Source organism: Salmo salar, chromosome ssa09 (genome assembly GCF_905237065.1).
Source record: "Salmo salar chromosome ssa09, Ssal_v3.1, whole genome shotgun sequence".
NCBI lineage: Eukaryota > Metazoa > Chordata > Actinopteri > Salmoniformes > Salmonidae > Salmo > Salmo salar.
Window position 1 is genome coordinate 116,083,289 of NC_059450.1, and position 27,694 is coordinate 116,110,982.

Sequence of the window (27,694 nt, forward strand, 5' to 3'; positions counted from 1 at the left end):
CGTTCAACATCAAGTGCATATTGAGAGAGTTATTACAAGACAGAATTCAAAGATGGGATGATAAATATTAACACAGAGTGTAGGGAGAGTCTGTTTATAAAGGATATTTGCTTCTCATTCCCAGTTGAATTGTGACTGTGATAAACATTTTTCCCTCCTGTATTAATAGGCAGATGCAGTCCAAGTCATGTAATCTCCAGCTGTGATTTACTTCAGGTACGGAGATGACGTTAGAGATGACCTGACCTGTGATTAATTATTTTAGAATTCTCCCTAATGGTTTCAGTCCGGTTGACATGTGTATCAGATTTCCACGCCATAGGAATAGCCCATTAGTCACGTCTAAAGATAATTTTAATCTATTGTGTTATTGACTTACATTGCCTGTGAGTCAATAATATCTGTTGCTGCTGTTAGCTCTCTTTGTTGTATCTTGTGGAGGAAACTACCATTGTGGTCAGCCTGACTTCCTGTCAAGTTGTAAGTTTCAGTCTCAACGATCCATCTGGAGGTGCTGGGGAGTTAGTGTATGAGACGTGTCTAGCCTGGTCTCTACCCCCGCCCTGAAGTAATTACTTCTCAAATGCACGTGTGTGCTGAAGAAAACTCCCTCCCTCCTCCCCTAAACATCACTCTTCTCTTCCCCTCTCGTGTCTGGCTTATTCTCTCTCTGTCTTTCTCGTGCATGGCTGTCTATCTGACATCTTGACTTTAGTGAATGGACTGACTGCTAATGGTTGGCATTTCCCCATCACAGAGGACGTGTACTGGGTTGAAAACATCAGTCTGTCGGTTGTCTTCTCTCATCAGAGTGTTTCTGACTGGAGTGGGCGCAGCTCTCTTCCTGTCGTCATGTGGGACTCTAATGGTCTGGCAGTAACTCAAAGGTTCTGAAGTCTCCCCTCAGGCTGTCTGAATGGAAATTTCCTGTACCTGAGGGTTACTGAAGGAGACAGAAGTTCTTGACCCACTTTTGGAGAACCATTGTTGACAACAAGCTAAGTGCCACAACTGACAGGTGAGGACTTCTTAAACGGCGGTCAGGACTCAGAAGTGGTAAAACGTGTAGATGAATGAATGATAGTGCTTTTGTCAACTTTTTCCTTTCGGATGGAGTTCAGACATTCTCTGAAAGTTAGTGCACAGAGTATAACTGTACGTTTTAGAAGATAAGACATACACATGTTGTCTCAAATTGATTGAGAGTCCTTTAGGTCTCAGTTCAATCTCTTCACAGATGCACGCCTGTGCTTCCTAAATATTCGACCTAAAAATTGCGCTGACAAGATCTATTTTAATTCCGTTCTAAAATAACCCCCCCCCCCCCCCCAACACAATTTTCCCTGTTGCTCTGGCCCCAGGATGACAGAGATAAGAGGAAGCCTGTAGCAGTGTGAGTCTGTCTCACTAAATGATTAGACTAAAGAGGTCTGGGAATGTAGCCAGTGACTGATTCAAGGTCCGAAAACATGCAAATTGCTTCCACAGGTGCTTAAAGGGCAAAACAAAGGGTTGATTCTGAGAACTGTGGAAATGTGGAAGAGAACAGTCTGCTGATTGAGAAAGAAGTGGACATTTTCAAGGATGTAAACGAGTGACGCTTTGAGACCGTTGGGACACGAGACTATCTGTGACCTGGGAGATCTTTCGTCTAGCTGTCACTGTACGTCTGAGAGTCCCCTCCCTGTGCGTTTGGCTAAAAGAACATTAACATACTGCTGGACAGATGTAATGGAGTTAAATCCACATTACAAGTGGTCTTGAGAGGGCTAGCAAGGACAGCTTCAGTGGGTAGATATTACATGTAGTGTCAGTCAAATGTACTCTTCTAATTGCTAAGCAAGGTTCATTTGACGTTAAGAGAATACGGACAACACAAGGACTAAACTAAACCCACAATCTCAGGGAGTTAACCAAGATGCTGTGCAAATCTGATAGACAGAGAATCCTGTGGGAGAGAATGCAAGGCAGGTAGCATGTAGAGTTGCAGATTTATGAATGGTAGCCTGCTACACAAATATTCATGATGCTTTATTAATCAGACAGGACAGATAGCTTAAAAAGTGCATTCTTCAGGCCAAACATGAGATAACAAAACTAGACCTACAGTGTTCTTCAGTAATGTGCTGGAATGTACAGTTGAAGTCGGAAGTTTACATACATCTTAGCCATGTACATTTAAACTCAGTTTTTCACAATTCCTGACATGTAATCCTAGTAAAAATTCCCTGTCTTAGGTCAGTTAGGATCACCACTTTATTTTAAGAGTGTGAAATGTCAGAATAATAGTAGAGAGAATTATTTATTTCAACTTTTATTTCTTTCATCACATTCCCAGTCGGTCAGAAGTTTACATACACTCAATTAGTGTTTGGTAGCATTGCCTTTAAATTGTTTAACTTGGGTCAAACGTTTTGGGTAGCTTTCCACAAGCTTCCCGCAATACGTTGGGTGAATTTTGTCCCATTCCTCCTGACAGAGCTGGTGTAACTGAGTCAGGTTTGTAGGCCTACTTGCCCGCACACACTTTTTCAGTTTTGCCCACACATTTTCTATAGGTTTGAGGTCAGGGCTTTGTGATGGCCACTCCAATACCTTGACTTTGTTGTCCTTAAGCCATTTTGCCACAACTTTGGAAGTATGCTTGGGGTCATTGTCCATTTGGAAGACCCATTTGCGACCAAGCTTTAACTTCCTGACTGATGTCTTGAGATGTTGCTTCAATATATCCACATCATTTTTTCTCCTCATGATGCAATCTATTTTGTGAAGTGGACCAGTGTAACAGCTGTCGTGAGAGAGAGTAGACCAAGGTGCAGCGGAGTTTGTGTTCATCATTGAATATATAATAGACGAAAGAACACGATACAAAAATAAGAAAACCGACAGCCAAACCGTCCTGTCAGGTGCAAAACACTAACAGAAACAATTACCCACAAAACCCCAACGGAAAAACAGGCACTTATGTGTGATTCCCAATCAGCAACAACACTCTACAGCTGTGCCTGATTGGAAGTCACACGGCCAAAATCAATGAAACAAACCAACATAGAAAAATGCACATAGAACGCCCACCCAATGTAACACCCTGGCCTAACCAAAATAAAGAACAAAAAACCCCTCTCTATGGCCAGGGCGTTACAACCAGTCCCTCCTGCAGGAAAGTACCCCCACAACATGATGCTGCCACCTTCGTGCTTCACGTTTGGGATAGTGTTCTTCGGCTTGCAAGCTCCCCCTTCTTCCTCCAAACATAACAATGGTCATTATGGCCAGACAGTTCTATTTTTGTTTCATCACACCAGAAGACATTTCTCCAAAAAGTACGATCTTTGTCCCCATGTGCAGTTGCAAACCGTAGTCTGGCTTTTTTTATGGCGGTTTTGGAGCTGTGGCTTCTTCCTTGCTGAGCGGCCTTTCAGGTTATGTCGATATAGGACTCGTTTTACTGTGGATATCGATACTTTTGTACCTGTTTCCTCCAGCATCTTCACAAGGTCCTTTACTGTTGTTCTGGGATTGATTTGCACTTTTCGCACTAAAGTGCATTCATCTCTAGGAGACAGAATGCGTCTCCTTCCTGAGCGGTATGACGGCTGTGTGGTCCCATGGTGTTTATACTTGCGTTCAATTGCTTGTACAGATGAACGTGGTACCTTCAGGCGTTTGGAAATTGCTCCCAAGGATGAACCAGACTTGTGGAGGTCTACAATTCTTTTTCTGAAGTCTTGGCTGATTTATTTTGATTTTCCCATGATGTCAAGCAAAGAGGCACAGAGTTTGAAGGTATGGTCTTGAAATACATCCACAGGTACACCTCCAATTGACTCAAATTATGTAAATTAGCCTATAAGAAGCTTCTAAAGCCATGACATAATTTTCTGTAACTTTCCAAGCTGTTTAAAGGCACAGTCAACATAGTGTATGTAAACTTCTGACCCGCTGGAATTGTGATACTCTGAATTGTAAGTGAAATAATCTGTCTGTAAACAAATGTTGGAAAAATTAATTGTGTCATGCACACAGTAGATGTCCTAACCGGCTTGCCAAAACTTAAGTTTGTTAAAAATACATTTGTGGAGTGGTTGAAAAACGAGTTTTAATGACTCAAATCAAATCAAATCAAATGTATTTATATAGCCCTTCGTACATCAGCTGATATCTCAAAGTGCTGTACAGAAACCCAGCCTAAAACCCCAAACAGCAAGCAATGCATGTGAAAGAAGCACGGTGGCTAGGAAAAACTCCCTAGGAAAAACTCCATAGAAAGGCCAAAAACCTAGGAAGAAACCTAGAGAGGAACCAGGCTATGAGGGGTGGCCAGTCCTCTTCTGGCTGTGCCCGGTGGATATTATAACAGAACATGTTCAAGATGTTAAAATGTTCATAAATGACCAGCATGGTCAAATAATAATAATCATAGTAGTTGTCGAGGGTGCAACAAGCACGTCCGGTGAACAGGTCAGGGTTCCATAGCCGCAGGCAGAACAGTTGAAACTGGAGCAGCAGCATGGCCAGGTGGACTGGGGACAGCAAGGAGTCATCATGCCAGGTAGTCCTGAGGCATGGTCCTAGGGCTCAGGTCCTCCAAGAGAAAGAAAGAAAGAGAGAAAGAGAGAATTAGAGAGAGCATATTTAAATTCACACAGGACACCGGATAAGACAAGAGAAATACTCCAGATGTAACAGACTGACCCTAGCCCCCCCGACACATAAACTACTGCAGCATAAATACTGGAGGCTGAGACAGGAGGGATCAGAAGACACTGTGGCCCCATCTGATGATACCCCCGGACAGGGCCAAACAGGCAGGATATAACCCCACCCAGACCTAAGTGTATGATAACTTCCGACTTCAACTGTACGTTTGGACAGGCATTCTGCAAGCACATTCGATTTTTAAAAGTATAGACATGGTTGGGTTTTTTTTTTAAGAAAGAGGAAATGAAACTGTGTTGGAGCGAAAGGGTAACCACAATAGCGCAGTTATCAAGAACACACCCACAAGTGGTCACATAAAATACAGCATTATGGGCTACAGTATTTGGAAAGATTTGTATCAGCAGTTCTGAATTTATTTTTGGTTAAGAGTCAACGGAACATTAGTAATCTAGACCAGAATGTTCATTATTTCCTTGTTACTAAGAGGGGAATACCACGGTTACTCACAACTCAAGCTATCGGTATGCCACCGATACCTACGTTCAGCCTTTTCACTTTTTCTGATGAACGTTGTCAAGGGCGCAAAATGTTCAACTAACGCAATGATTATTCCATCAATGTCTCTGAAACTGAAAGATGTTTCTAAATTCCACAGTGATTATTGGAGGCCAAATGGCCTGACTAGTCAGTAGATTGCACCAGCATAGCAGAATGTTCTGATGAATGATTAGCACGTTATGGTCTGACAACAGGTTCAGGTCGCCCTATTCACCGTGGTAATAATACAAAGGAAAATGTGCAGATCGTCACATAGTCAACGCTCATTCTTATTTGCTGCTAAATGAACTACTAATCATGTTCGTCTCACCTCAGTTAGGCTATTTGCGGTTTGCATGTAATGTCTGTCATCCACATGGTGAGAACTTAGATTAATGACAGATATGTGGATCACCCATAGAATTACCCTTTAGGATCATTATCATGAGCATTAACCCAGGGAATAGGAATGAGTGCTTGATCAGTCTGGATTACATACCAATTATATACCGTAGAGTACATTTACATCACATGCCAATTCATGCCAATGTATTATCATCCACTTATACCATTAATAAGGGCCTTCTGTTTCTGCACACCGACAACAACAATGCCTGAGTGTGGGATGAGGATGGAAACATAGCAACATCCTCTTCTCTGCCCCATAACGTTTTGTTTTTTTAATGATTTCCTGTTTTATCTTTCAGAACTCAAAAGAGTTTCTCCAATTTGAGCTGGAACCGAGCTACCCCTCAATACCAGCAACACATTTTAGTGCAATAATTAAAAAGAAGACTTTGTATTACTCCACCAGAGAGCTGAAAAGGTAATTATGTGATTGCGCTACTAATAATCTAAAAACACATTTTGGTGTATGTGGTATTGAAAGGAACATAGATGTCCATCTTATTAATTGCTGCCATGTTTCCCAGAATCTAATTGGGATTTAGATTGGAATAGGGATGTTTGTTTCATGTGACAGTCAGACTTGCATGTCTATTTCAGGAGCAAGCTAGAACAGAAACTTAGATCTGATTATCAGTGTGTAGTATCAGTCCGAATTTCATCACCAATGATTGATAAAGTTACTGCCGCAGGACATATTTTCTTCCCGCTATGATCGTAACACCCCTGTGACCTTTATAGAACTATGTCCTTCCTTGCATTTCACTAAAGAGTTGAAATACGCATTAAAGCTACGAACTGTACTGCTGTCAGTCTTATTGCCTCCAAATATCTGGTTAATCCAATCCCAGGGCCTGGCTCTGGCACATCGAACGTCACAATGAAGTGCAAATGCTCTCCCGTGAATCACAACCTGTGCTGTGGCAGATAGTCAGCCAGTTGGAAAACATTCAGAACAGTAACCATGGAAAATGTTGATGCAATTACTGGACAGCTGCATTAACATAAGATAATATAAACCCGTTTTAGAGGAGGGAGCCAATATTTCCATGACACATTTTTTGTCAAATCATAAGATCCTGAACCCAATGACAGTAACTGCTATCATACACAGAGGGGGTCAGACAATGTAGAAGGTCACAAATCCTGAAATTGGTGAAGCTTTTCACACAAAGTATTTAAAAGCGGAGAGATGGTTTCACAGTCAATTTGGAGTTAGCCAGTTCCACTGCAATAAGGCTCAAATCGATATCTGTGAGACCATGACTAAACCTCAGAGACCCACTTTTGAAGGGTAGACTCATATTTTCCATCCAGAGCCAATTATCAAGCTCAAATAGTATGTTACATTTTTGACTGTGTCAGAGTGGATAGCCAAAGGGTTTTATCTTTTTGACACATAAACAATTTTGTCAATGAAATGGGTTGGAGCAAAGTGTGATGAGCTGGATACTGGGATATTAAAATGAAATGATTGTGAGTAAGAGGATGCCATCTTTTGAGGGATGAGTTCAACTGATATGTGTTATATAGTATTGTGTCTATTTATACGGTGCATTCAGAAAGTACTCAGACCCCTTCAACTTTTCCACATTTTGTTATGTTACAGACTTATTCTAAAATTGATTAAATACTTTTTTCCTCATCAATCTACACACAATACCCCATAATGACAAAGTGAAAACAGGTTCTTAGAAATGTTTGCATAAGAAACAGAAATAACTTACATAAGTATTAAAATACACGACAGCCCGCTTGGAGTTTGCCAAAATGTACACAAAGGACTCTCAGACTGTGAGAAAGAAGAATCTCTGGTCTAATGAAACCAAGATTGAACTCTGGCCTGAATGCCAAGCGACACGTCTGGAGGAAACCAGGCACTGCTCATCACCTGGTCAATACCATCCCTACGGTGAAGCATGGTGGTGGCAGCATCATGCTGTGGGGATGTGGGAGACTAGTCAGGATCAAGGGAAAGATGAACGGAGCAAAGTACAGAGAGATCCTTGATGAAAACCTGCTCCAGAGCGCACAGGATCGAAGACTGGGGCGAAAGTTCACCTGCCAACAGGTACAACGACCCTAATCACACAGCCAAGACAATGCAGGAGTGGCTTCGGGACAAGTCTCTGAATGTCCTTGAGTGGCACAGTCAGTGCCCGGACTTTAACTCGATCAAACATCTCTGGCGAGACCTGAAAATAGCTGTGCTGCGACGCTACCCATCCATCATGGCAGGGCTTGAGAAGATCTGCAGAGAAGAATGGGGAAAGTCATCTAATACAGGTGTGCCAAGCTTGTAGCATCATACCCAAGAAGACTCAAGGCTGTAATCACTGCCGAAGGTGCTTCAACAAAGTACTGAGTAAAGGCTCTGAATACTTCTGTAAATGTGATATTAAAAAAAAAAAGTTTTTGCTTTGTCATTATGTGGTATTGTGTGCAGATTGATGAAGGAAAAAAACGATTTAATACATTTTAGAATAAGGCTGTAACATATGAAAATGTGGAAAATGTGAAGGGGTCTGAATACTTTCCGAATGTATCGTATGTGTATCTATGATACACTTCATGGGCTCTTTTGAATCTGTAAAGCTGAATTGTTACAGATTCTGCGATAGAAATGTAAAGGTAATTTCTGAATGAGCCAACATATGCAGTGTTTACTGTGAATGCAGTCTCCGCTAAAGCAGAGATTGCCTTTAAATTTCAATCAAGCTGTAAAGCTGAACTTCCGCAATGCAGATTGATTAGAGCCCTATGTGAGTAACTTTCTACTAAATGAGAATAGAGGAAGTTCTAGGAAAGACAGAATAGGCTGTCTCATTTATGACTCAAGACTGTCTAAATACAACTTTCCTGGTTAAATAAACGTTAAAAAAAAATGGCAAAGACTACGGAAACTTGATTTTTAACACAGGTGATAAACAAGCTTTTCTGATCAGGGTTCATACATCACAAGCGATTCAAACTATATTTTATTTTACACTAATTACATACCTTTGTGAGAATGCTGTTCATTGACTACAGCTCAATGTTCAACACCATAGTGCCCTCAAAGCTAAAAAATAAGCTAAGGACCCTGGGACTAAACACCTCCCTCTGCAGCTGGATCCTGGACTTCCTGATGGGCCACCCCCAGGTGGTAAGGGTAGGTAACAACACATCCGCCACGCTGATCCTCAAAACGGGGGCTCCTCAGGGGTGCGTGCTCAGTCCCCTCCTGTACTCCCTGTTCACTCATGACTGCACGGCCAGGCACGACTCCAACACCATCATTAAGTTTGCTGATGATACAACAGTGGTAGGCCTGATCACCGACAACGACGAGACAGCCTATAGGGAGGAGGTCAGAGACCTGGCTGTGTGGTGCCAGGACAACAACCTCTCCCTCAACATGGTCAAGACAAAAGAGATGATTGTGGACTACAGGAAAAAGAGGGCCGAGCATGCCCCCATTCTCATCGACGGGGCTGTAGTGGAGCAGGTTGAGAGCTTCAAGTTCCTTAGTGTCCACATCACCAGCAAACTAACATGGTCCAAGCACACCAAGACAGTTGTGAAGAGGGCACGACAAAACCTATTCCCCTTCAGGAGACTGAAAAGATTTGGCATGGGTCCTCAGATCCTCAAAAGGTTCTACAGCTGCACCATCGAGAGCATCCTGACTGGTTGCATCACTGCCTGGTATGGTAACTGCTCGGCCTCCGACCGCAAGGCACTACAGAGGGTAGTGTGAACGGCCCAGTACATCACATCATTGGGGCCAAGCTTCCTGCCATCCAGGACCTCTATTCCAGGCGGTGTCAGAGGATGGCCCTAAAAATTGTCAAAAACTCCAGCCGCCCTAGTCATAGACTGTTCTCTCTGCTACCACACGTCAAGCGGTACCAGAGCATCAAGTCTAGGTCCAAGAGGCTTCGAAACAGCTTCTACCCCCAAGCTATAAGATCAAATGGCTACCCAGACTATTTGCATTGCCCCCCCGCCTCTTTTACACCACTGCTAGTCTCTGTTGTTATCATCTATGCATAGTCACTTTAATAACTCTACCAACATGTACATATTACCTCAACTAACCGGTGCCCCCGGACATTGAATCTGTACCGGTACCCCCTGTATATACCTCACTATTGTTATTTTACTGCTGCTCTTTAATTACTTGTTACTTTTATTTCTTATTCTTATCTATATTTTTTATAACTGCATTGTTGGTTAGGGGCTCGTCAGTAAGCATTTCACTGTTGTATTCAGCACATTTGATTTGATTTTGATTTGTTTGTCTTTTCAGGAACTACTCCAGTTTGGACCTGAACAAAGATAAAGAAACAGATGGATAAAACAAACTTCAACTTGACTTGCGTGACAATCTCTAATAGCCCTATCAGTAACTTATTGATGGGCATCTACATCCTGGCCTTTATCCTGGGCTTGGCCTTTAACCTATTGACCCTTGGCCCCATCGTCCAGCAGGTCCGCAGCCAGAACGCCCTGGGGGTATTCCTGCTCAACCTGTCCCTGTCTGACCTACTCTATATCTTTACCATGCCTCTCTGGATCAACTACTACCACAAGGACCACCACTGGAGCCTGGGCAGCCTCTCCTGCAGCGTGGCCGGCTTCTTCTACTACTCCAACATGTACCTTAGCATCTACCTGCTGTGCTGCATCTCTGTGGACCGCTGCCTGGCCGTCACCTACCCCCTAAGGACCAAAGCCTTCCGCAGCACGCGCTACGCCTGGGTGCTTTGTCTGGTCGTGTGCGTGACTGTCATGTCCGGACACGGCCTGGTGCTGTTCAAAGACAACCTGCAGGACGCCCACGACGACATGCAGGACCGCTGCTACGAGACCTACCCCATGCCACAGCCCGTGGCCCTGTTCAACCTGCTGCGGGTGGGCATCGGCTTCCTGCTGCCTCTGCTGGTGCTGGGGCTGTGTTACTGGAGGATCCTGGGCCAGGTGAAGCAGAGCGAGGGGCTGGGGGAGCAGGCTAAGAGGAAGGTACGGCTGCTGTCCTTCGGGGTGATCGGGATTTTCTCTGTGTGCTTCGCCCCCTACCACCTCCTCCTGCTGACCCGCTCCCTGGCCTACTACCACATGGACGAAAATATGTACTGTCAGTTTGAGCAGAAAATGCACTTCCCTTTCTCGTTCACGCTGGCCCTATCCAGCCTGAACAGTGTGGTGGACCCAGTGCTGTATGTGCTGGTCAGTAACGGGGTGAGGGAGGACATGAGACTGTGCTTCTGTGGGAACAGACAGGGTCAGAGGGAGAGAGAGAGTCCCCTCTCCATTGAACCATGGAACACACATATTACAAGCCTGATCTGATTACATACTGTGTGTGTGTGTGTGTGTTTGTGTGGAGGGTTGGGTAGGTTACTTTCTAAATGTAATCCATTACAGTTACTAGTTGCCTGTCCAAAATTGTAATCAATAATCTAACTTTTGGATTACCCAAACTCACTTTCAGTTGCTTTTGGATTGCCTTCCCTTTAAGAGGCATTAGAAGAAGACAAAAAGGATCCATCCAACGCATTTGGTATGTCATCATGGTGGTCTCTGACTCACTCAGGTGGAACAAGCTGAGGCTTTTTCCAATGCTGAATTGAATGTCATTGAGAAAACAGAATGCTGTCATAAGGTGTCTGAATTTAAAAGTAATCTAATTAATCATGTTGTTTTTCAAGGGTATCGGTAATCTGATTACAATATCTTTGCTGGTAACGTAACTGAATACAGTTACAGTTTGTTGTATTTATGCCCTTCATCTTTTGCTGTAAATCCCTTCTGTGCACATTGTAAAAAGGACGGCATGTTTGTTCTGTGTGACTTTAATAACATGTTCTTTCATATCAACCCACTTTCATGGACAATCAGTCAATCAGGTTGTCTTTAAAATGTTCAAAGAAAAGCCTTTGTGAAGTTTTTCTAACATTCCGCTTGGTGATGAGGATGGGTATTGTGTTCTTTAATTGGAGCTTTCTATTAATGCCTGTCCTCATTGGTAAGGAAAACCCTTTCAAAGGCTGTCTGTTCTGGCTTTATGTTACAGGATTGCTCCGCTTGAAGGGCCCTTGAATCTCTTCAGGCCTGCCACAGGTTTTCATTGATATGTGCTTGGTTTACAAATGAACCTTCTTGTTCTAATTTGCCTGTTTGTGGACTGACATAAATCAGAAGAACATTTGTCAATTTCATATACTGTATATCCCAAACGAAATCTATGTAATAAACAATTCTGGTGTTGGAATCACATAAAATACAGTACTGGACATTGAAGGCATGTTGTACAAATGTTCACCCAATAAACATAAAAGGAAGCTACCCAAATGTGCATATTTGTTCTTACGTTTCCATGTACAATTCCATTATCGGACAAATCAGTTCCCCTCTCACTCCATCAAGGTAAAATATAAAAATAGGAGAACAAAAATCCAGCGCTGGAAAAAAATGAACTTCCTCATCAATTTAGACACTTAGTCAATACAGCTCTTTAACAAATGCTCTGAACATGAGAGATCACTGTAGACCCTCGCTTTAATTAAGCAGTGTGATGCTGATTTATATCGGTTGGCAGCGAGTATTTATGCTGCAGTAGTTTATGTGTCGGGGGGCTAGGGTCAGTCTGTTATATCTGGAGTATTTCTCCTGTCTTATCCGGTGTCCTGTGTGAATGTAAGTATGCTGTCTCTAATTCTCTTTTCTTTCTTTCTTTCTTTCTTTCTTTCTTTCTTTCTTTCTTTCTTTCTTTCTTTCTTTCTTTCTTTCTTTCTTTCTTTCTTTCTTTCTTTCTTTCTTTCTTTCTTTCTTTCTTTCTTTCTTTCTTTCTTTCTTTCTTTCTTTCTTTCTTTCTTTCTTTCTTTCTTTCTGAGGACCTGAGCCCTAGGACCATGCCTCAGGACAACCTGGCCTGATGACTCCTTGCTGTCCCCAGTCCACCTGGCCGTGCTGCTACTCCAGTTTCAACTGTTCTGCCTGCGGCTATGGAACCCTGACCTGTTCACCGGACGTGCTACCTGTCCCAGACCTGCTGTTTTCAACTCTCTAGAGACAGCAGGCGCGGTAGAGATACTCTGAATGATTGGCTATGAAAAGCCAACTGACATTTACTCCTGAGGTGCTGACCTGTTGCACCCTCGACAACCACTGTGATTATTATTATTTGACCCTGCTGGTCATCTATGAACATTTGAACATCTTGGCCATGTTCTGTTATAATCTCCACCTGGCACAACCAGAAAAGGACTGGCCACCCCTCATAGCCTGGTTCCTCTCTAGGTTTCTTCCTGGATTCTGGCCTTTCTTGGGAGTTTTTCCTAGCCACCGTGCTTCTACACCTGCATTGCTTGCTGTTTGGGGTTTTAGGCTGGGTTTCTGTACAGCACTTTGTGACATCAGCTGATGTAAGAAGGGCTTTATAAATAAGTTTGATTGATTGATTGTGGGGATGGGACTTGCTGCAGTCCCTCTGTTCCCGGGTGGGGGGGGTTATTTGTGGGGCTCATGGTTCCTATCCTAGTGGTGGTCCCTTTGGCTCTTACATTCTGGATAAGAGCTCTCTGGTGTTGATGAGGAAAGCTGAATAGAAGACTCGAGAGACGCTATGGCTCACAGAGAGCACGGCTTCCATCCAGCTTCACTGACAGCAAACATAACGTAAAATGAGCCGTAATTAAAACAGCCACACAGTCCATAATCAGCTGACGGTAACACAGACCGCCCCCACACGCCATAATTAAAACGGCCAGCGATGTTTTGTCTCTGTTGCTGCAGTTACAGAGAGGGATGGACAATTATCCACTGCTTTCAAACCGTTTATTTGAACATCGCTCCCAAAGAAGGTCATATCAGTGTGTAACCGATGTCAAATGGCTAGTTAGTTAGCGGTGGTGCGCGCTAATAGCGTTTCAATCAGTGACGTCACTCGCTCTGAGACTTGAAGTAGGGTTTCCCCTTGCGTTGCAAGGGCCGCGGCTTTTGTGGCTGGATGGGTAACGATGCTTCGTGGGGTGTCAGTTGTTGATGTGTGCAAGGGTCCCTGGTTCGAGCCCGGGTTGGGGCGAAGAGAGGGACGGAACCTACACTGTTACAAGTGCTCCTTGATTATTTGGAAGAAAACGGTCATAAGCTAATATCAGTAGATCTCATGAAGCAAATCCAATAACCAGTGGTGAGAAGGAAAGTTTGTAATGAAATCATTTACTACAATCCAATATAACGGTGTTTGCATGAATGAAATTGAGATAAAGTGACGTTTGTTCTATCTGCTCAGCGCTGATAAGATGATAAGAGCTGAGAAGAGAAGATTTTCAACTAAATCTGACAGGAACGGTCAGTTTCCAGACACAGTCCAGACTCAAATGATTTTGGAACACAATTGGCCGCCACATTCTTTGTCACCAAAAGGAGGGTTCAATAATCGCTTCTCAGTGGCAAGCATTTCTGTGACCTTCCTTAGCTCTGACAGTGGAGTGAGTTAAAGAGGGACAGCATTGAAATTGCAGGTTATCTTGCTATGTGTGGAATGGTGTTTAATGATTCACATGATAGCATGCTGCTTGTCAATAAAGCTCCCACTGTGCCCGTCAATACGGTAGCAGGCTGAATGGTTGGCATTTTACTGGTGGGAACAGTGGGCTACGACGTGAATGCTTGCTCTGATTCTGAGCTGCTCACGGGGACCAAACTCTTGAAATGAGACGCACTGCAAAGCACAGATTTATCTGTCATATTGAATTGGTTTCATGAGGGCTGGGGACAGCCTGTTTACAGAAGGAAGCTCCCCTCTCTTAGAGATTAATGATACGGTACTTTCACAGAGGAATCTTTTTTTTTTTTCATTGTAATTTCCTCTCTTTACCTCACTGAATGACTATTGGTCCGTCTCAGTGCCAGAGCCTTGTTGAACATGATGCAAAGGAAAGATATGCAGACAGTGTTAGTTTTGGAGACTGTGAACATTCTTCAGAAATACAACTAATTCAAGATAGTAAACTAGGTCCTACTTCTCAAAAGGCCATGAATTATGTATGTTGCATTAGTGAGTTTTGTTTGCAAACACAAAATGTCATTCTAGGATCTTTATAAAGGCAGCGCCTCATTGAAAACCAATTTCCTTTGTCTAAGGGTCCTTGATAGATCTCATCAAATTATGGAAGAGTATTAGATTACCTAAACCCTTATTTCTATGTGTACCATTTGTGAAAGCAATGTGCTAAATGATGCATGAACTGTAGCAATATAATGTTATTTTATAATCAATTAATGCAGCTCTCTAGCACTCAAGCACAAATGGCCTAGATGAATGGAGTTTTCAACCTGTGATAGATGTGAAATTATGCTAATAAATGATTATGTGACTTTAACCCTTTCTGGGTTACCCAGAAGTAAAAGGATCTTGCGAAAGTTTTGTAATTTACTGTTTCACTTCTGGGGGGGGGCATTAACAATTGTGATTACCTTTGTGCAAATGGAGGAAGTGAAGTCTCCTCCCTAGCAAATGGAAACTCGAGGACAAACCCCTCCCTTCTGCTAATTTAACCCGTGTTTATCATGGCCAAAAAGGAAATGTTTGTTTTCATGAATTTTTACGATATAGCCAATTTTGACTTTGGACAGACCGTACCACCCAATCCTGATTCGTCCAAATAATCAATGATGAAGACCCAAAACCAGGAGCTACTGCTTGTAATCACATAATTCTATGTGAGCCTTGAAAGATTCTCGCCATTTCATCTGTCCACGAGAGATTAAGGCAGCTGAAGCTTGTATATCATACTGCTACATAAAATGGCTGTATGTATAGAAAACACTTGACCAATGAGCAGTTTGAAAAACAACATCAAGGGCTAGGCACTCTGTGGAACAAACAGTGATAGATCTCGTGTGTGTGTGTGTGTGTGTGTGTGTGTGTGTGTGTGTGTGTGTGTGTGTGTGTGTGTGTGTGTGTGTGTGTGTGTGTGTGTGTGTGTGTGTGTGTGCGCGCGTGCGGGTGTATGCTTGAAGATACTTTTGAAGACATTCGTCCCCTTACGTATCCTCAAGTCTTCTCATATCAACTATGGCTTGAATACACACTTGTATACACACTGTTGATCATGTTCGTCTGAGGATCTCCGCAGCTCTCCTTGAAGACTACACACTTGTCCCATTCACTTCACACAGATCTGTGTAAAATATAGGGTTGCAAAATTTGTGGAACTTTCAATAAATAAATCCTCCAACCAGGATTTCTGGAAAAGCAGGGAAGTTGTTTCAAATGTGAAACACAAATGAAACACAAATGTTTCAACCCTTGTAAAAACAATGAAATCTTATTGCTACACTACAGGAAGAAAGCACAACAAGACATTTGCTTTCAATTACGAATGTGGAAAACGTTCCCTCACACTGTGACTAAAGAACATCATGGTCTTACAGTGTGTGTTGGTACAATAACAAGCTCCCTTAAACATTGATATATTGTACCCCACATGAATCCAGTGTGAGATACAACTAAGCACTAAGCTCTTAGAGGAGTATAAAATAGAAAACAAAAATCACAAAAAATAAATATTTCAGGTCCGTGCCACATCTTCCATTACTGCTAAATGTTGTATGGAGCAGCTACAATGAACATACCAGTAACAACTGACAGATTCCCTGCCACACCACTCTCACAGTTGGTGTTCCAATGTGTGTTATAGTGAAAATTAGAAGTGTTTTTAACACGGGAGGAAATTGAAAAGTTGGAGTATAGGTGTAAAGAAAAGGAGAATAAAGTAGGCCGATTGAAAATTATATTTGTAGTTGGTGAAACTGCCATGTCTGCTTTTGATATTACAACAACAAAGAAGTTTGCTTCAAACATCGACCACTCTTTTGTCCCTTTTACCGCAATGCTGGATGCCCCCTTTTCATTTCATCAACAAAACAAAAACAAGAACAAAGGCGCTGGGGTGAACAGTGGCGCTCTTTCCCCTTCTACAGATTTCAACTTTAAGGGCTCTATTCAATCCGTGGCGCTGAAGATCCGTTTTGTAACAGGTTTGACAATTAAAGGCAATGTTCCCGTGGTCGCAGAGACTGCATTCACGGTAAACACTGCATTTGTCGGCTCAATCGGAAATTACTTCTAAAATTTTAACACTGATGTTCCGCGATACTTTGGCGATACGGATTTTCATACAGCGCTAAGGAAACACACACAAAGCTCTCTCTACAAGCAAAAAGTCAAACAGGAAGTACCAGTGACGCGCCCAACTGGGAAGTGGTCCGATGAAGTGGATGCTAAGCTACAGGACTGTTTCGCTAGCACAGACTGGAATATGTTCCGGGATTCATCTGATGGCATTGAGGAGTTTACCACATCAGTCACCAGCTTCACTACTAAGTGCATCAACAACGTCGTCCCCACAGTGACTGTAGATACATATCCCAACCAGAAGCCATAGATTACAGGCTAAAGAATAGAGCTGCCGCTTTCAAGGACGCTACAAGAAATCCCACTACGACCTCTGATGAGCCATTAAACAGGCAAAGCGTCAATACCGGACTAAGATCAAATTCTACTACGATGCTCGTCGGATGTGGCAGGACTTGCAACTGTCACGAATTGTGACGGGAAACCCAGCCGTGAGCAGGATTGTAGTGTAATGGATTACAGCATGTAAACATCATTAAAGTGACTAGTGGTATGTTATTAAAGTGGCCAGTGATTTCATGTCTATGTATATAGGGAAGCGGCCTCTAAGGTGCATGGTTCAGTAGCCGGGCGGCAGCCGGCTAGTGATGGCTATTTAACAGTCTGATGGCCTTGAGATAGAAACTGTTTTTCAGTCTCTCGGTCCCAGCTTTGATGCACCTGTACTGACCTCGCCTTCTGGATGATAGCAGGGTGAACAGGCCGTGGCTCGGGTGGTTGATGTCCTTGATGATCTTTTTGGCCTTCCTGTGACATTGGGTGCTGTAGGTGTCCTGGAGGGCAGGCAGTGTTCCCCCGGTGATGCATTTTGTAGACCGTACCACCCTCTGGAGAGCCCTGCGGTGCAATTGCCATACCAGGTGGTAATACAGCCCGACAGGATGCTCTCAATTGAGCATCTGTAAAAGTCTCTGAGGGTCTTAGGGGCCAAGCCAAATTTCTTCAGCCTCCTGAGGTTGAAGAGGCACTGTTGCACCTTCTTCACCACAATGTCTGTGTGGGTGGACTATTTCAGATCGTCAGTGATGTGTACGTCGAGGAACTTGAAGCTTTCCACCTTCTCCACTGCAGTCCCGTCGATGTGGATAGGGGCGTGCTCCCTCTGCTGTTTCCTGAAGTCCACAATCAGCTCCTTTGTTTTGTTGACATTGGGTGAGAGGTCATTTTCCTGGCACCACACTCTCAGGGCCCTCACCTCCTCCCTGTAGGCTGTCTCGTCATTGTTGGTAATCAGGCCTAGTTGGAGGCGTGCGTGGCCATGCAGTCACGCGTGAATAGGGAGTATAGGAGGGGACTGAGCACGCACCCTTGTGGGGCTCCTGTGTTGAGGATCAGTGAAGTGGAGGTGTTGTTTCCTACCTTGACCAACTCCGAATAACTCTTCTCCACCGGCGGCGTACTGGAGCAGCCTCTGTGATAAGTTAAATTGCCCTGGGGGGTACGAACAAAGGATCCAATTCAGAAAGTCGTATTCCTAGTCGTAATGCTGGTGAGTTACTGCCTCTTTGATATCCAAAAGTTATTTTATGTAATAACACAAAAAACGTCCTGGGTTATAACGTAAGAAGTAACACACAAAAAAACGAAATACTGCAAAGTTGCTTAGGAGCTAGAAACAGAGCTGGCATGTCTGTCGGCGCCATCTTACCATCTTTCCATCTTACCAAGCAACATGTCTGGAGGAAACCTGGCACCATCCCTATGGTGAAGCATGGTGGTGGCAGCATCATGCTGTGGGGATGTTTTTCAGCGTCAGGGACTGGGAGACTAGTCAGGATCGAGGGAAAGATGAACGGAGCCAAATACAGAGAGATCCTTGATAAAAACCTGCCCCAGAGCACAATTTTTTGTCAGCAGGACCATACAGCACTGAATGAGAGCAAATGTGACTTGAAAAGTTGTCTATTATTCAACTACCAAAAAGACAAGCTTACATTAATTATAAATATTCATAGTTGATGTTTCCACCTATTAGATCTCTGTGTTTACAGGTATATATTTCCAAGATGAATTAACATATCCTAATGTTGTTTGTTTGTGTATGAAGGGAAGACAACTGACTACTTGTATTTCACATTTTAGCAATATCAGAGCTTGTTTAATTGGGTTACATGAGTTTATGTAGCCCACCCCTCTCCAACCAGGCAATATTCTGCACATTTTGAGTTTAGGTGGTACATCAAAATATCTATTAATTTAACCACTTTTGCGTTCAAATGTGTTTTGTTATACGTCGGTTAGTGGTATCTCAAAAACTAAAGCTCATTTTGAGGATTGGCCACTCGCCTAATATTCTCGTAATTCTCTTTCTATAAAAAAAAGTTACATTACAGCTCAATTTGAGACAATTTAGAATTTTCGATTAATCACAGCAAATCCTGCGGTTAACTTGACTAGATAGCCCTAATTGCAATGCACGTCCGTGTTATAAAGGTCATGTGACTCAGTCCCTCCCTACATGCCACACATGCACGCACACACACAGGGAGAAGGGACTTATCTGGGGAGCTGGCGCCAGCGGGAGAGAGCTCTGTCCCTAGGGTTCATCCATAGACTACACACTTATCTCCATAAGGCCATTAGCTGAAACTGCTGCTGTTGTATGTTGAGCCCTGCTGCTCCTGGGAAAGACAGGCTATATCCAGGCTTTCTAATCCCATTACAGTAATGGCTGCCAGATAGGATAAATGAAACAAATTAGCATGCACACACATTTAGCTCCATGGCATTACTGGCCCATCTCACTGCTCTGCCCTTTGTTTAGAGCCACTTCCTTTGGCACTTGTCACTGCTACTGGTCTAAATAGCTACATAATTTTGCTATTGGTGGATGTGCATATTTAATTGTTTGTCTGTGTGTATGTGAAAACCTGACGAATGAAATAGACGAAAAAAGAACTGAGTAATTTTTTTTCTCACATGTATGATTTCACAGTCTTTTTAATTAGCAAACAAACAGGATCAGGGGCGTGCGTCATGCAGACATTCTTTTCGGAGGATGGAGGGGGTGGTAAGTTGGAGCATTTGGCATTTTTTATACACCTGAAACAGCTTCTTCCTGCAATCTAGTGCCATAATCATTATGCCTAATTCTATTTAAAAATAAATATTTTTCTGCATAGGTTATTTCAGCATACCTCTTTACCTGTTCAATTTTCATTTCAATGAGGGTGTCATTTTGACTGTTGTAAATCCCACATCTCAATATACTGCACAAACATGCCTAGGATATTACATCCAAATTACAACACATTACATGGGGTCATAACATACATCATAAATACAGGCACATATCATGACATCATAATTAATACACAAATAATCTGATATTAACATCAATTGTCAGATCACATTTAAACTAAGTATGTTCCTGACTGTTTTTTTTTTTTTTTTAAGAAACTAAATATGCTTTTCTGCATCTCTTCAAAAAAAATCTGGGTAAAAGAATGTTGAATGTTGTTCAGTACATTTAGCATTTGCTTGCTTTTCTTAAGTCTACCAACCTTGCCAGCAGGCATGCCAGCTAAGATAGTTAGACAAGCTACTCCAACTTGATTGATAGCCTGAAACAGCTTGGTAGCTGGTTATGAGGTTGGGAGATTGGGACCATAGCTAGCTGGCAAAAAATTGCTAGGTGGCTAGTAATATAGAGAAACAGCTAAACATTTTTGTTTTATATATTTATCAAGAAGGAATCAATAGTCTACATGGCTTGATCAAATTCATTTACTAACATACTTCCAGCAAGTCCTGGCCATCACCGGCCACTAAAATCAAATCAACTGCTGTGTGTGTCACTCGAACACTCTCTCTCCTCTACTGACGATACTGTCTGCATGCTCTAAAGCCCTCAAACTCAACTCTGGACTTTGAAGCCAGTTCAATTGTATTTTTTTTTAATTGTCCCCCTCTAATCAGGGACTGATTTAGACCTGGGACACCAGGTGGGTGCAATTAATTATCAGGTAGAACAGAAAATCAGCAGGCTCCGGACCTCGTAGGGTAAAAGTTGAATACCACTTCACTAGAATACAGTATTTAGTGTCCTGCCGAGCCTGTCTTTACTCTGTGGTGTATCGGTACCCCCCTGTGTATAGTCTCACTAATGTTATTTTACTGCTGCTCTTTAATTTCTTGTTACTTTTATTTCTTATTGTTACTCTTTTTTTTTAAACTGCATTGTTGGTTAGGGGCTCGTGAGTAAGCATTTCACTGTTGTATTCGGCACATGTGACTAATACAATTTGATTTGATTTAACCTTGGAAGGAACCATTTGCTAGGTAGAATGGGGCAGGGGGGATGTACTCTTTGCCTGGTCCAGTCATTGTGCCCTCTCTGCAAAACCCAGCTGACAGATCTTTTTTAATAAATAATGATGAGAAAATGTGGGGTTAAGCGTTTTGTTCAGTAATTAATTTAACATCTGAAAAATAAATAAACAGGAAACATCTGCCTTTGTGCCCCCCTATGGGCATGATGCCTCTGAACCTCATACAGGAAACCAAGGTGATGCCAACAATGAGGCAGGGTAGAACAGCTGCCTCTACAGAGAAGGAACAGAAACACTGTGTGTGTAACAGGGATGTGTGAAACTGCAGTCATGCGTTCACTGCGAGTAATTGTTTCAAATGTGTGTACAGTATGTGTGACACGGTGTATTACTCCTAACCTACATGATCAATTTGTTTAAAGGAGGTTCATTCAAAACCCCTGTGCCTTTTCCATTATATTCGATTTCGAAGATTTAAAAAAAAAAAAAAAAACATTTTGCTCACACTTAACTGCAGCAGTCTGTTTCGAAGTCCGTTTCATGATATCTGGTCATACACAAACATCCATACAGATCACATTTAAAGCCATTCAAACCCAGTGTTCTTGTTGGACTGACGCCGTGGGTGGTTTGCTAGAGTGAGTCAGTGACAGTGTGCTCAGAGGCCTTGTGAATGTTAGCTACATGAACCCCAGCTAACTAGACAGACATGGACACAGCTGCACAACCCTGTTTGAAACACACTATTCCTCCTCTGATACAGCCACTGAAACCACGGCTAGAAAGCTCACTTTCACTCAGTGTAACCATCGCTATAAATTGTGTTGTCAAAAGATGACAACAGGGTTATGATTTTGTGTTGAAACCCGCTTGTTATCACAACACACTGGGAAATCAGACGGCAGGAGCTTTGTGCAACACCAGTTTTTTGAGAGGAGAAATTCACTTTGAAAACAACTAACCTTTTTAACAGAACATAACACCAATTCACAGACAGCAACAGAAAGGGCCTCTGGGAATTAATCCATTTTATTAGGCTCAAAGCCAGTGTCTCAGGGTTCAGCAAGTGGCATAACAACGGGTTAAAAAGTGTATGTTGTGTTCTAGTTGCGCTACTCAGCAACAGATACGAAACTAATCCAATTGTGAGGTACATTTGGCAGACTGGGTGCTGTTCCTGGGCTGTCAGTCAACATGGCAGCCATAATATCACTGTTGGTGACTGCACAGATAGTGCTTTGCTTTGGATTAATTGAGTTCCAGGGAGCTGATTGGGTTTGAGACTGCAGGGAAATCCTGCAGGGAACAACACCTGTTCAAAGATACTCCTACACACCTAACTAGCACTGGGCAGGGGAATCGCTCCATATGGCCCAGGCAGAGAGAAACTAGGGGCTAGGGAAAGGGGGACAGAGAGCAAAAGAGAGAGAGAGAGAGAGAAATCAAAATAAAAGTAAAGCTACATGCATTGAAATAAATCGGAAAAAGTGATCAAGAGAGAGAGTAAGAAAAGGGAGAGAAAGTAAGAAACACGTCAAAATCAGGCGAAGAGTGAGTTATCTTTGCGGACTGTTTGTGCCCTGTTGCCCTCCTCTGTTTCGTGTGTGTAATCCATTTGGAGAGTGAGGAGTTCAGAGCAGGGTCATCACCCCCCTCTGCCGCTGCCAGACCTGCATCCCAGCCCAAGGTCCCAACAGTGTTTGCACGCTCTGCCTCACAGAAGATGCGGGACCTGCTCATCATCTTTGGCAGCATGGCTGCTGTAGTGACACCCAAGGCAAATAGAATGAACGATCCACAGGGTTGACGGTCTCCAGAGCAGTCTGATCCCCCTGTCCTACTGTCTCTCTGCCTCTCCTCATTCTCCCCCTCCTCCCTGCTCCTACGTCGTCTCTAACTGCGTGTATGAGATATATGTAATGGCTGCTGCTATGGCATATGACCTTTGACCCCTACCTATAAACCACGCTGTGGTTCCTGATGTTCTCAGAGGGTGCTGTCGGACTCTCGACCGGCGACCCCCGGGGTCTCCTTGGCGGGGGCGGGGACCTCAGAGAGCAGGCTGAGGCAGGTGGCCGGGTTCCGGGAGGTGCAGCGGGAGAGGAGCTGGCCCCCTGGGGTCCCCTGGCGGCGACAAGGGCACAGGTAGCCCTTGAGGTGCAGCCAGATCTTGCTGTGCAGGGAGGCGTAGATGAAGGGGTTGTAGCAGGCGGAGCTCATGGCCACCAGGTGGCAGCACACCTGCAGCACATTGACATAGCGCTTGTCCACGATGTGGTAGTCTGGGTCCAGGTCCAACAGCAGGTTCAGCACCTGTAGGGAGGGAGGAGGAATACACATGCTCAGGGGTCACATACATTAGGATTACAGTGGATAACATTGGGATTACATTAGGATTACATTAGGATTACATTGGGATTACATTGGATTACATTGGGATTACATTGGATTACATTGGGATTATGTACAGCCTAGGTGATGTAACTGCCCCTAAAATGCTTTTTCAGCATATTTTCTCAAAGACATCTGCTCAATTATATAAAGATGTCAGCAATGTCAGGAAAATTGATGGGCTATCAGGAAAGTGCAGTGGGCTATCATTGGGAGTGCATTGTGCCTGTGCATGCGTGTGTTCTCACCTGCAGGGGCAGCCAGCAGAGGGCAAAGGCAAGCACAGAGGCTACCAGGAGAGAGAAGGTTTTCCTCCTCCTCTGGCTCCAGCGCTGCTGGCAGTGTGAGGGCTCTCCGGGCAGCGTGTGGCGTCTCAGGTGCACTGTGATGGCACAGTAGGACACGCTGACTGACAGCAGAGGGATCATGTAGGAGGCTACCAGGATACAGCAGGAGTAGAGCAGCCTGAGCTGGCCAGAGCTCGGCCAGAACTCTTCACACACCACCAGCTCCACCCCACGGGGCCTCAGGTCCAGGTAGCGCGTGTGGAGGGAGGGAGGGGCAGCCAGGGCCAGAGACAACCCCCACACCCCCAGAGCCACTGCGCCGCAGCCCCCGACAGAGATCCTCCTCCTCACTGGGTGGGCCACCACCACGTAGCGGTCTACTGCGATGGCCGTGAGGGACAGCACCGAGGCGAAGACAGTGGCGGCCTGCAGCAGCGGCACCAGGTGGCAAAGAGGGCGTCCGAAGGCCCAGCCGCGGCTGTCGAAGGCGTACGAGGCGGTCAGAGGGACGCAGGTCAGACACATCAGCAGGTCGCCGGCCGCCAGGTTACCGATAAAGAAGTTGGTGGCGTTGTGGAGCTTCTTATCGGCCAGGATACAGGCCAGCAGGATGGAGTTGCCTATGCCGGCCACGGCCACCAGGAGGCAGTAGAGGGGCAGGAAGAGGGGCTTGAAGCGCAGCAGCAGCTGCATGCCAGAGAACATGTCCAGGGGGTTGTTGCTGTGGTTCAGGGAGGGGCCTCCAGTAGTGTTGGCCCCACTCAGGACCTCCAGGATGGGATCCATCTCAGTACACTGCTCCCCTACCACACAACATAGACAGTCACTAAATTGTGGCAGTAAAGAAAGACTGGAGGAAGCATCAGCACTTGCAAAGTCAAGGGTTGAACCAAGGTCACTTCGATTCTGAGTTCAACCTGTTCATGACCCTCAGCAGCCCTTTCTGCATTAGTTGCTAACTTAATATGCACCAAAGATTATGGATATACTGACAAGATACGTCTCTCCGCCCTAACAATGGGAGTCGTTGTCCACAAAGCGGCACGTTGGGCCGTCTAGCTCCCGCCTATCCTTTCTTTGATTGGTGGATGCATACCATTATTGTAATCCTTTTTGAATACTCAATGAGGGTTGTTGACATCAACCGCCTGTATTCAAGGGAGAGAGATGCTATGCTGCAAGCCTCATGCCGTGAATATGCAAAGCCATCTCAAGGCAACAGATAAAACGTTTTTTTTTTCTTTCTCAAAGTTGCCGGGATGTCACGTGTCCTACTTATATTAGTACACTCGTAACAATTTAAGCATTACGAAACTTCCATTCAATCAAATAAACTCACGTAGCAAAATAAGACATTCATTTTTTTTGGACCAAATTCGAAACACTCATTGTCCTCCTTCCAATAACTCCTTGCTTGGTGGGCGAAACAACGAAAGAGCGCCACCTGCTGGTGAGAGACAGATTTTCCACCTAGTTGGGCATCTCTCTTCCTTTTCCTATATGTATGTACTAACCTGAATGTCATTTCATTTTTGGGGGGGCGGGATGTGGGCGTCTGTGTAAACGTCATGTTTTTCCTGTCCAGTCTCTTTAATACTGTGACCGCCCACTTTAGTGGCTGCACTCACTTTACTCTCTTGGTCTAAGCGCCAGCACCTCGGATATGCATCCCCTGTAATGCTGTTGCAATGCACTTGATGGGGTTCTTCCAGCCACTTATTTCTGAGCCTCGACGAGAGCTGAAAACCCTCTGATTGCAAAACGGAGGAGCTCTACAGCTCATCCAAAACCCAACCGTGTCACGTCTGCACTGACGCATACTGTGGGATTAATCAGATGGCTTTACTGATTAAAATGTGTATTTTTTTCCTAGTTAATGTGGGAGAATATCATGATTTCTTCGATTAGGAAGGGAGATTATTAGTGACCCCCAATCATAACCTACTATTTGAGGAATTCTATTATGATTTTCCATAATCAAATATGCTTGAGGCAAGAAATACAGAGGTGGTTAGATTGACATACAGATAAAAATAGCTAAAGTTTTTTTTCTGTCACTCTGAACGTGGTAAATCAACAGGTGGTGAGGAAGAAGGAGCGATTGAATATGTAGCCTAAGTCATTGCGCTGTTACATGACAAACAACAGTAGATAATACAATGCGTTTGTGAATGGTGTCTTCATGCAATAATGTCTAGTGCCTACAGTACATTTGAGTGGGTCTTTATAGGTTGCATATGTGATGTACTCGTCCAAGCAGAGCGAGACACTGAGATGAAAGACAGTCCTATACTCTGAGTGGTATTGCAGTCTAGTTTTGGATGGCTATTTTAACAGTGAAATGACCAGGCTCCCTATTTACTTCGAAGTGAGCCTAAAACCTATGGCAACAGAGATAACAGTCAAATTGCTCCTGAAACACGTTTAATCTGTCGCCCTGCTATCTGATCTCGTACACAGGTGGATCAGGCAGACGACAAAAACGCACAAGAAAAAGACTGGCTACAGCAAAATGAATAATACACAAAATTTTTACACATTCCTTTTTTATGTCTGTGATTGAACAAATGGCATATCATTACAAATGATAATATTTGGTATAATTTCAACCATTAGCAATTTTAAGAAATCATCCATCCAACTCGTCAAACCAGCCATACATACTGTAGTGTTAGTACTACTTTGTCCAACTCGTCAAACCAGCCATACATACTGTAGTGTTAGTACTACTTTGGGGGGCTAAGTGATCCTTTCAAAATAGAGTATCAAGCGTTCCCATTTTCTGTATTCCACAATAAAACAAGCAACATTGATTTAAGCTGTAATCATGTGTATTGTGCGTTTTTTTGTATGCACCATTTGTGTGCGTTGTGTGCAGTGTGCGTGGCGCGTGTGTAAGATAAGAGAGAGAAGCCTACTTGTACAGCGCCTTCCTTTTCCTCAGAGGCAGCACGCGTCTCTCCTCTCTGTCACGTCGCTTCACTTCTGTGACTGTGTCTCTCTCCTCTTCCTCTTCTCTTCCCCCTCTCCCTGTGATGTGATAATTGCCTCTCTCTCTCTCTCTCTCTCTCTCTCTCTCTCTCTCTCTCTCTCTCTCTCTCTCTCTCTCTCTCTCTCTCTCTCTCAGAGCCCAACCAGCATATATATAGGCAAGTGATTGAAAAGAGAGATTGTGTGGTGTCCCAACACTATCCTCCCCTCTCCCCCTCCCTCTTTTTCTCCCTCACACGCTCCAGAGATGTCAATCACACACACTGCATGAATTTCTAAATGATTTCCCTCCTAAAACATGTTGCTAACTTCCTTCCATAAGTGCACAATGCAACGCATATAGTTCTCTCTCTTCAGGTACAAAATCCAAACCTGCATCAAATGATGTGCTAACAACAGATGGACAACCTGCAATGAAATGTCTATGTAGGCTATCCCTCCATCCCTTCCTGCCTCAAACGCACATGCACGCACGCATGCACACACATACACCACAGGAGGTTGGTGGCACCTTAATTGGGGAGGACGGGCTCGTGGCAATGACTGGAGTAAAATCAACGGAACGGTATCAAATACATCAAACACATGGTTTCCATGTGTTTCATGCCATTCCATTTGCTCTGTTCCGGCCATTATTATGAGTCGTCCTCCCCTCAGCAGCCTCCTGTGACACACCCTCATTTGTTGGGATTCAACATAAGGGCTCAGGCACACTGATACCGTTTACTGGCCGAGAGTACTTAGCACCTCTGAATGTTATTTTCGAACTGAGTGGGTACCGATTTTACATGTAGAATCGCATGAAGATTTTCAGCAGACGTTTCCAGCAAGTGGACCCTTAAACACAGCCTGAATGACCGGCAGATGGATGCTAGATCCACATTTGGTGCGATGTGTGCCATCCTTAAGGCAACCAATTGGAATAGGATTGTGAGTTTGAGCAACTTTATATATTCAGAGGT

At 43.9% G+C, this 27,694-nt stretch overlaps 2 protein-coding genes and 1 long non-coding RNA gene across 4 annotated transcripts; 1 reads left to right on the forward strand and 2 right to left on the reverse strand.

Annotated features, from left to right (window-relative positions):
* The first annotated feature begins 618 nt into the window (after window positions 1–618).
* Window positions 619–11,934, forward strand: LOC106612400 (G-protein coupled receptor 4-like). Of its 2 annotated transcripts, XM_014213494.2 has the most exons (3): window positions 620–1,018; window positions 5,907–6,025; window positions 9,896–11,934. In XM_014213494.2, the coding sequence occupies exon 3, from the start codon at window positions 9,937–9,939 to the stop codon at window positions 10,936–10,938; it is 1,002 nt and encodes a 333-aa protein (XP_014068969.1). In that variant the 5' UTR covers window positions 620–1,018; window positions 5,907–6,025; window positions 9,896–9,936; the 3' UTR covers window positions 10,939–11,934. The 2 variants fall into 2 exon arrangements, with proteins under 2 accessions (XP_014068970.1, XP_014068969.1); XM_014213495.2 differs by lacking the exon at window positions 5,907–6,025 and having other exon boundaries at window positions 619–1,018.
* Window positions 4,547–18,663, reverse strand: LOC123744721 (uncharacterized). The gene is made up of 3 exons (XR_006771129.1): window positions 18,441–18,663; window positions 18,152–18,223; window positions 4,547–4,585 (listed from the first exon to the last, which is right to left on the reverse strand). It is a non-coding gene; the product is annotated as an uncharacterized lncRNA (long non-coding RNA).
* Window positions 18,664–19,714: 1,051 nt separating this feature from the next.
* LOC106612399 (prolactin-releasing peptide receptor-like) lies at window positions 19,715–26,762 on the reverse strand. Its single transcript, XM_014213493.2, has 3 exons — window positions 26,660–26,762; window positions 23,703–24,544; window positions 19,715–23,376 (listed from the first exon to the last, which is right to left on the reverse strand). The coding sequence occupies exons 2-3, from the start codon at window positions 24,525–24,527 to the stop codon at window positions 23,050–23,052; spliced, it is 1,152 nt and encodes a 383-aa protein (XP_014068968.1). The 5' UTR covers window positions 24,528–24,544; window positions 26,660–26,762; the 3' UTR covers window positions 19,715–23,049.
* Window positions 26,763–27,694: the final 932 nt, after the last annotated feature.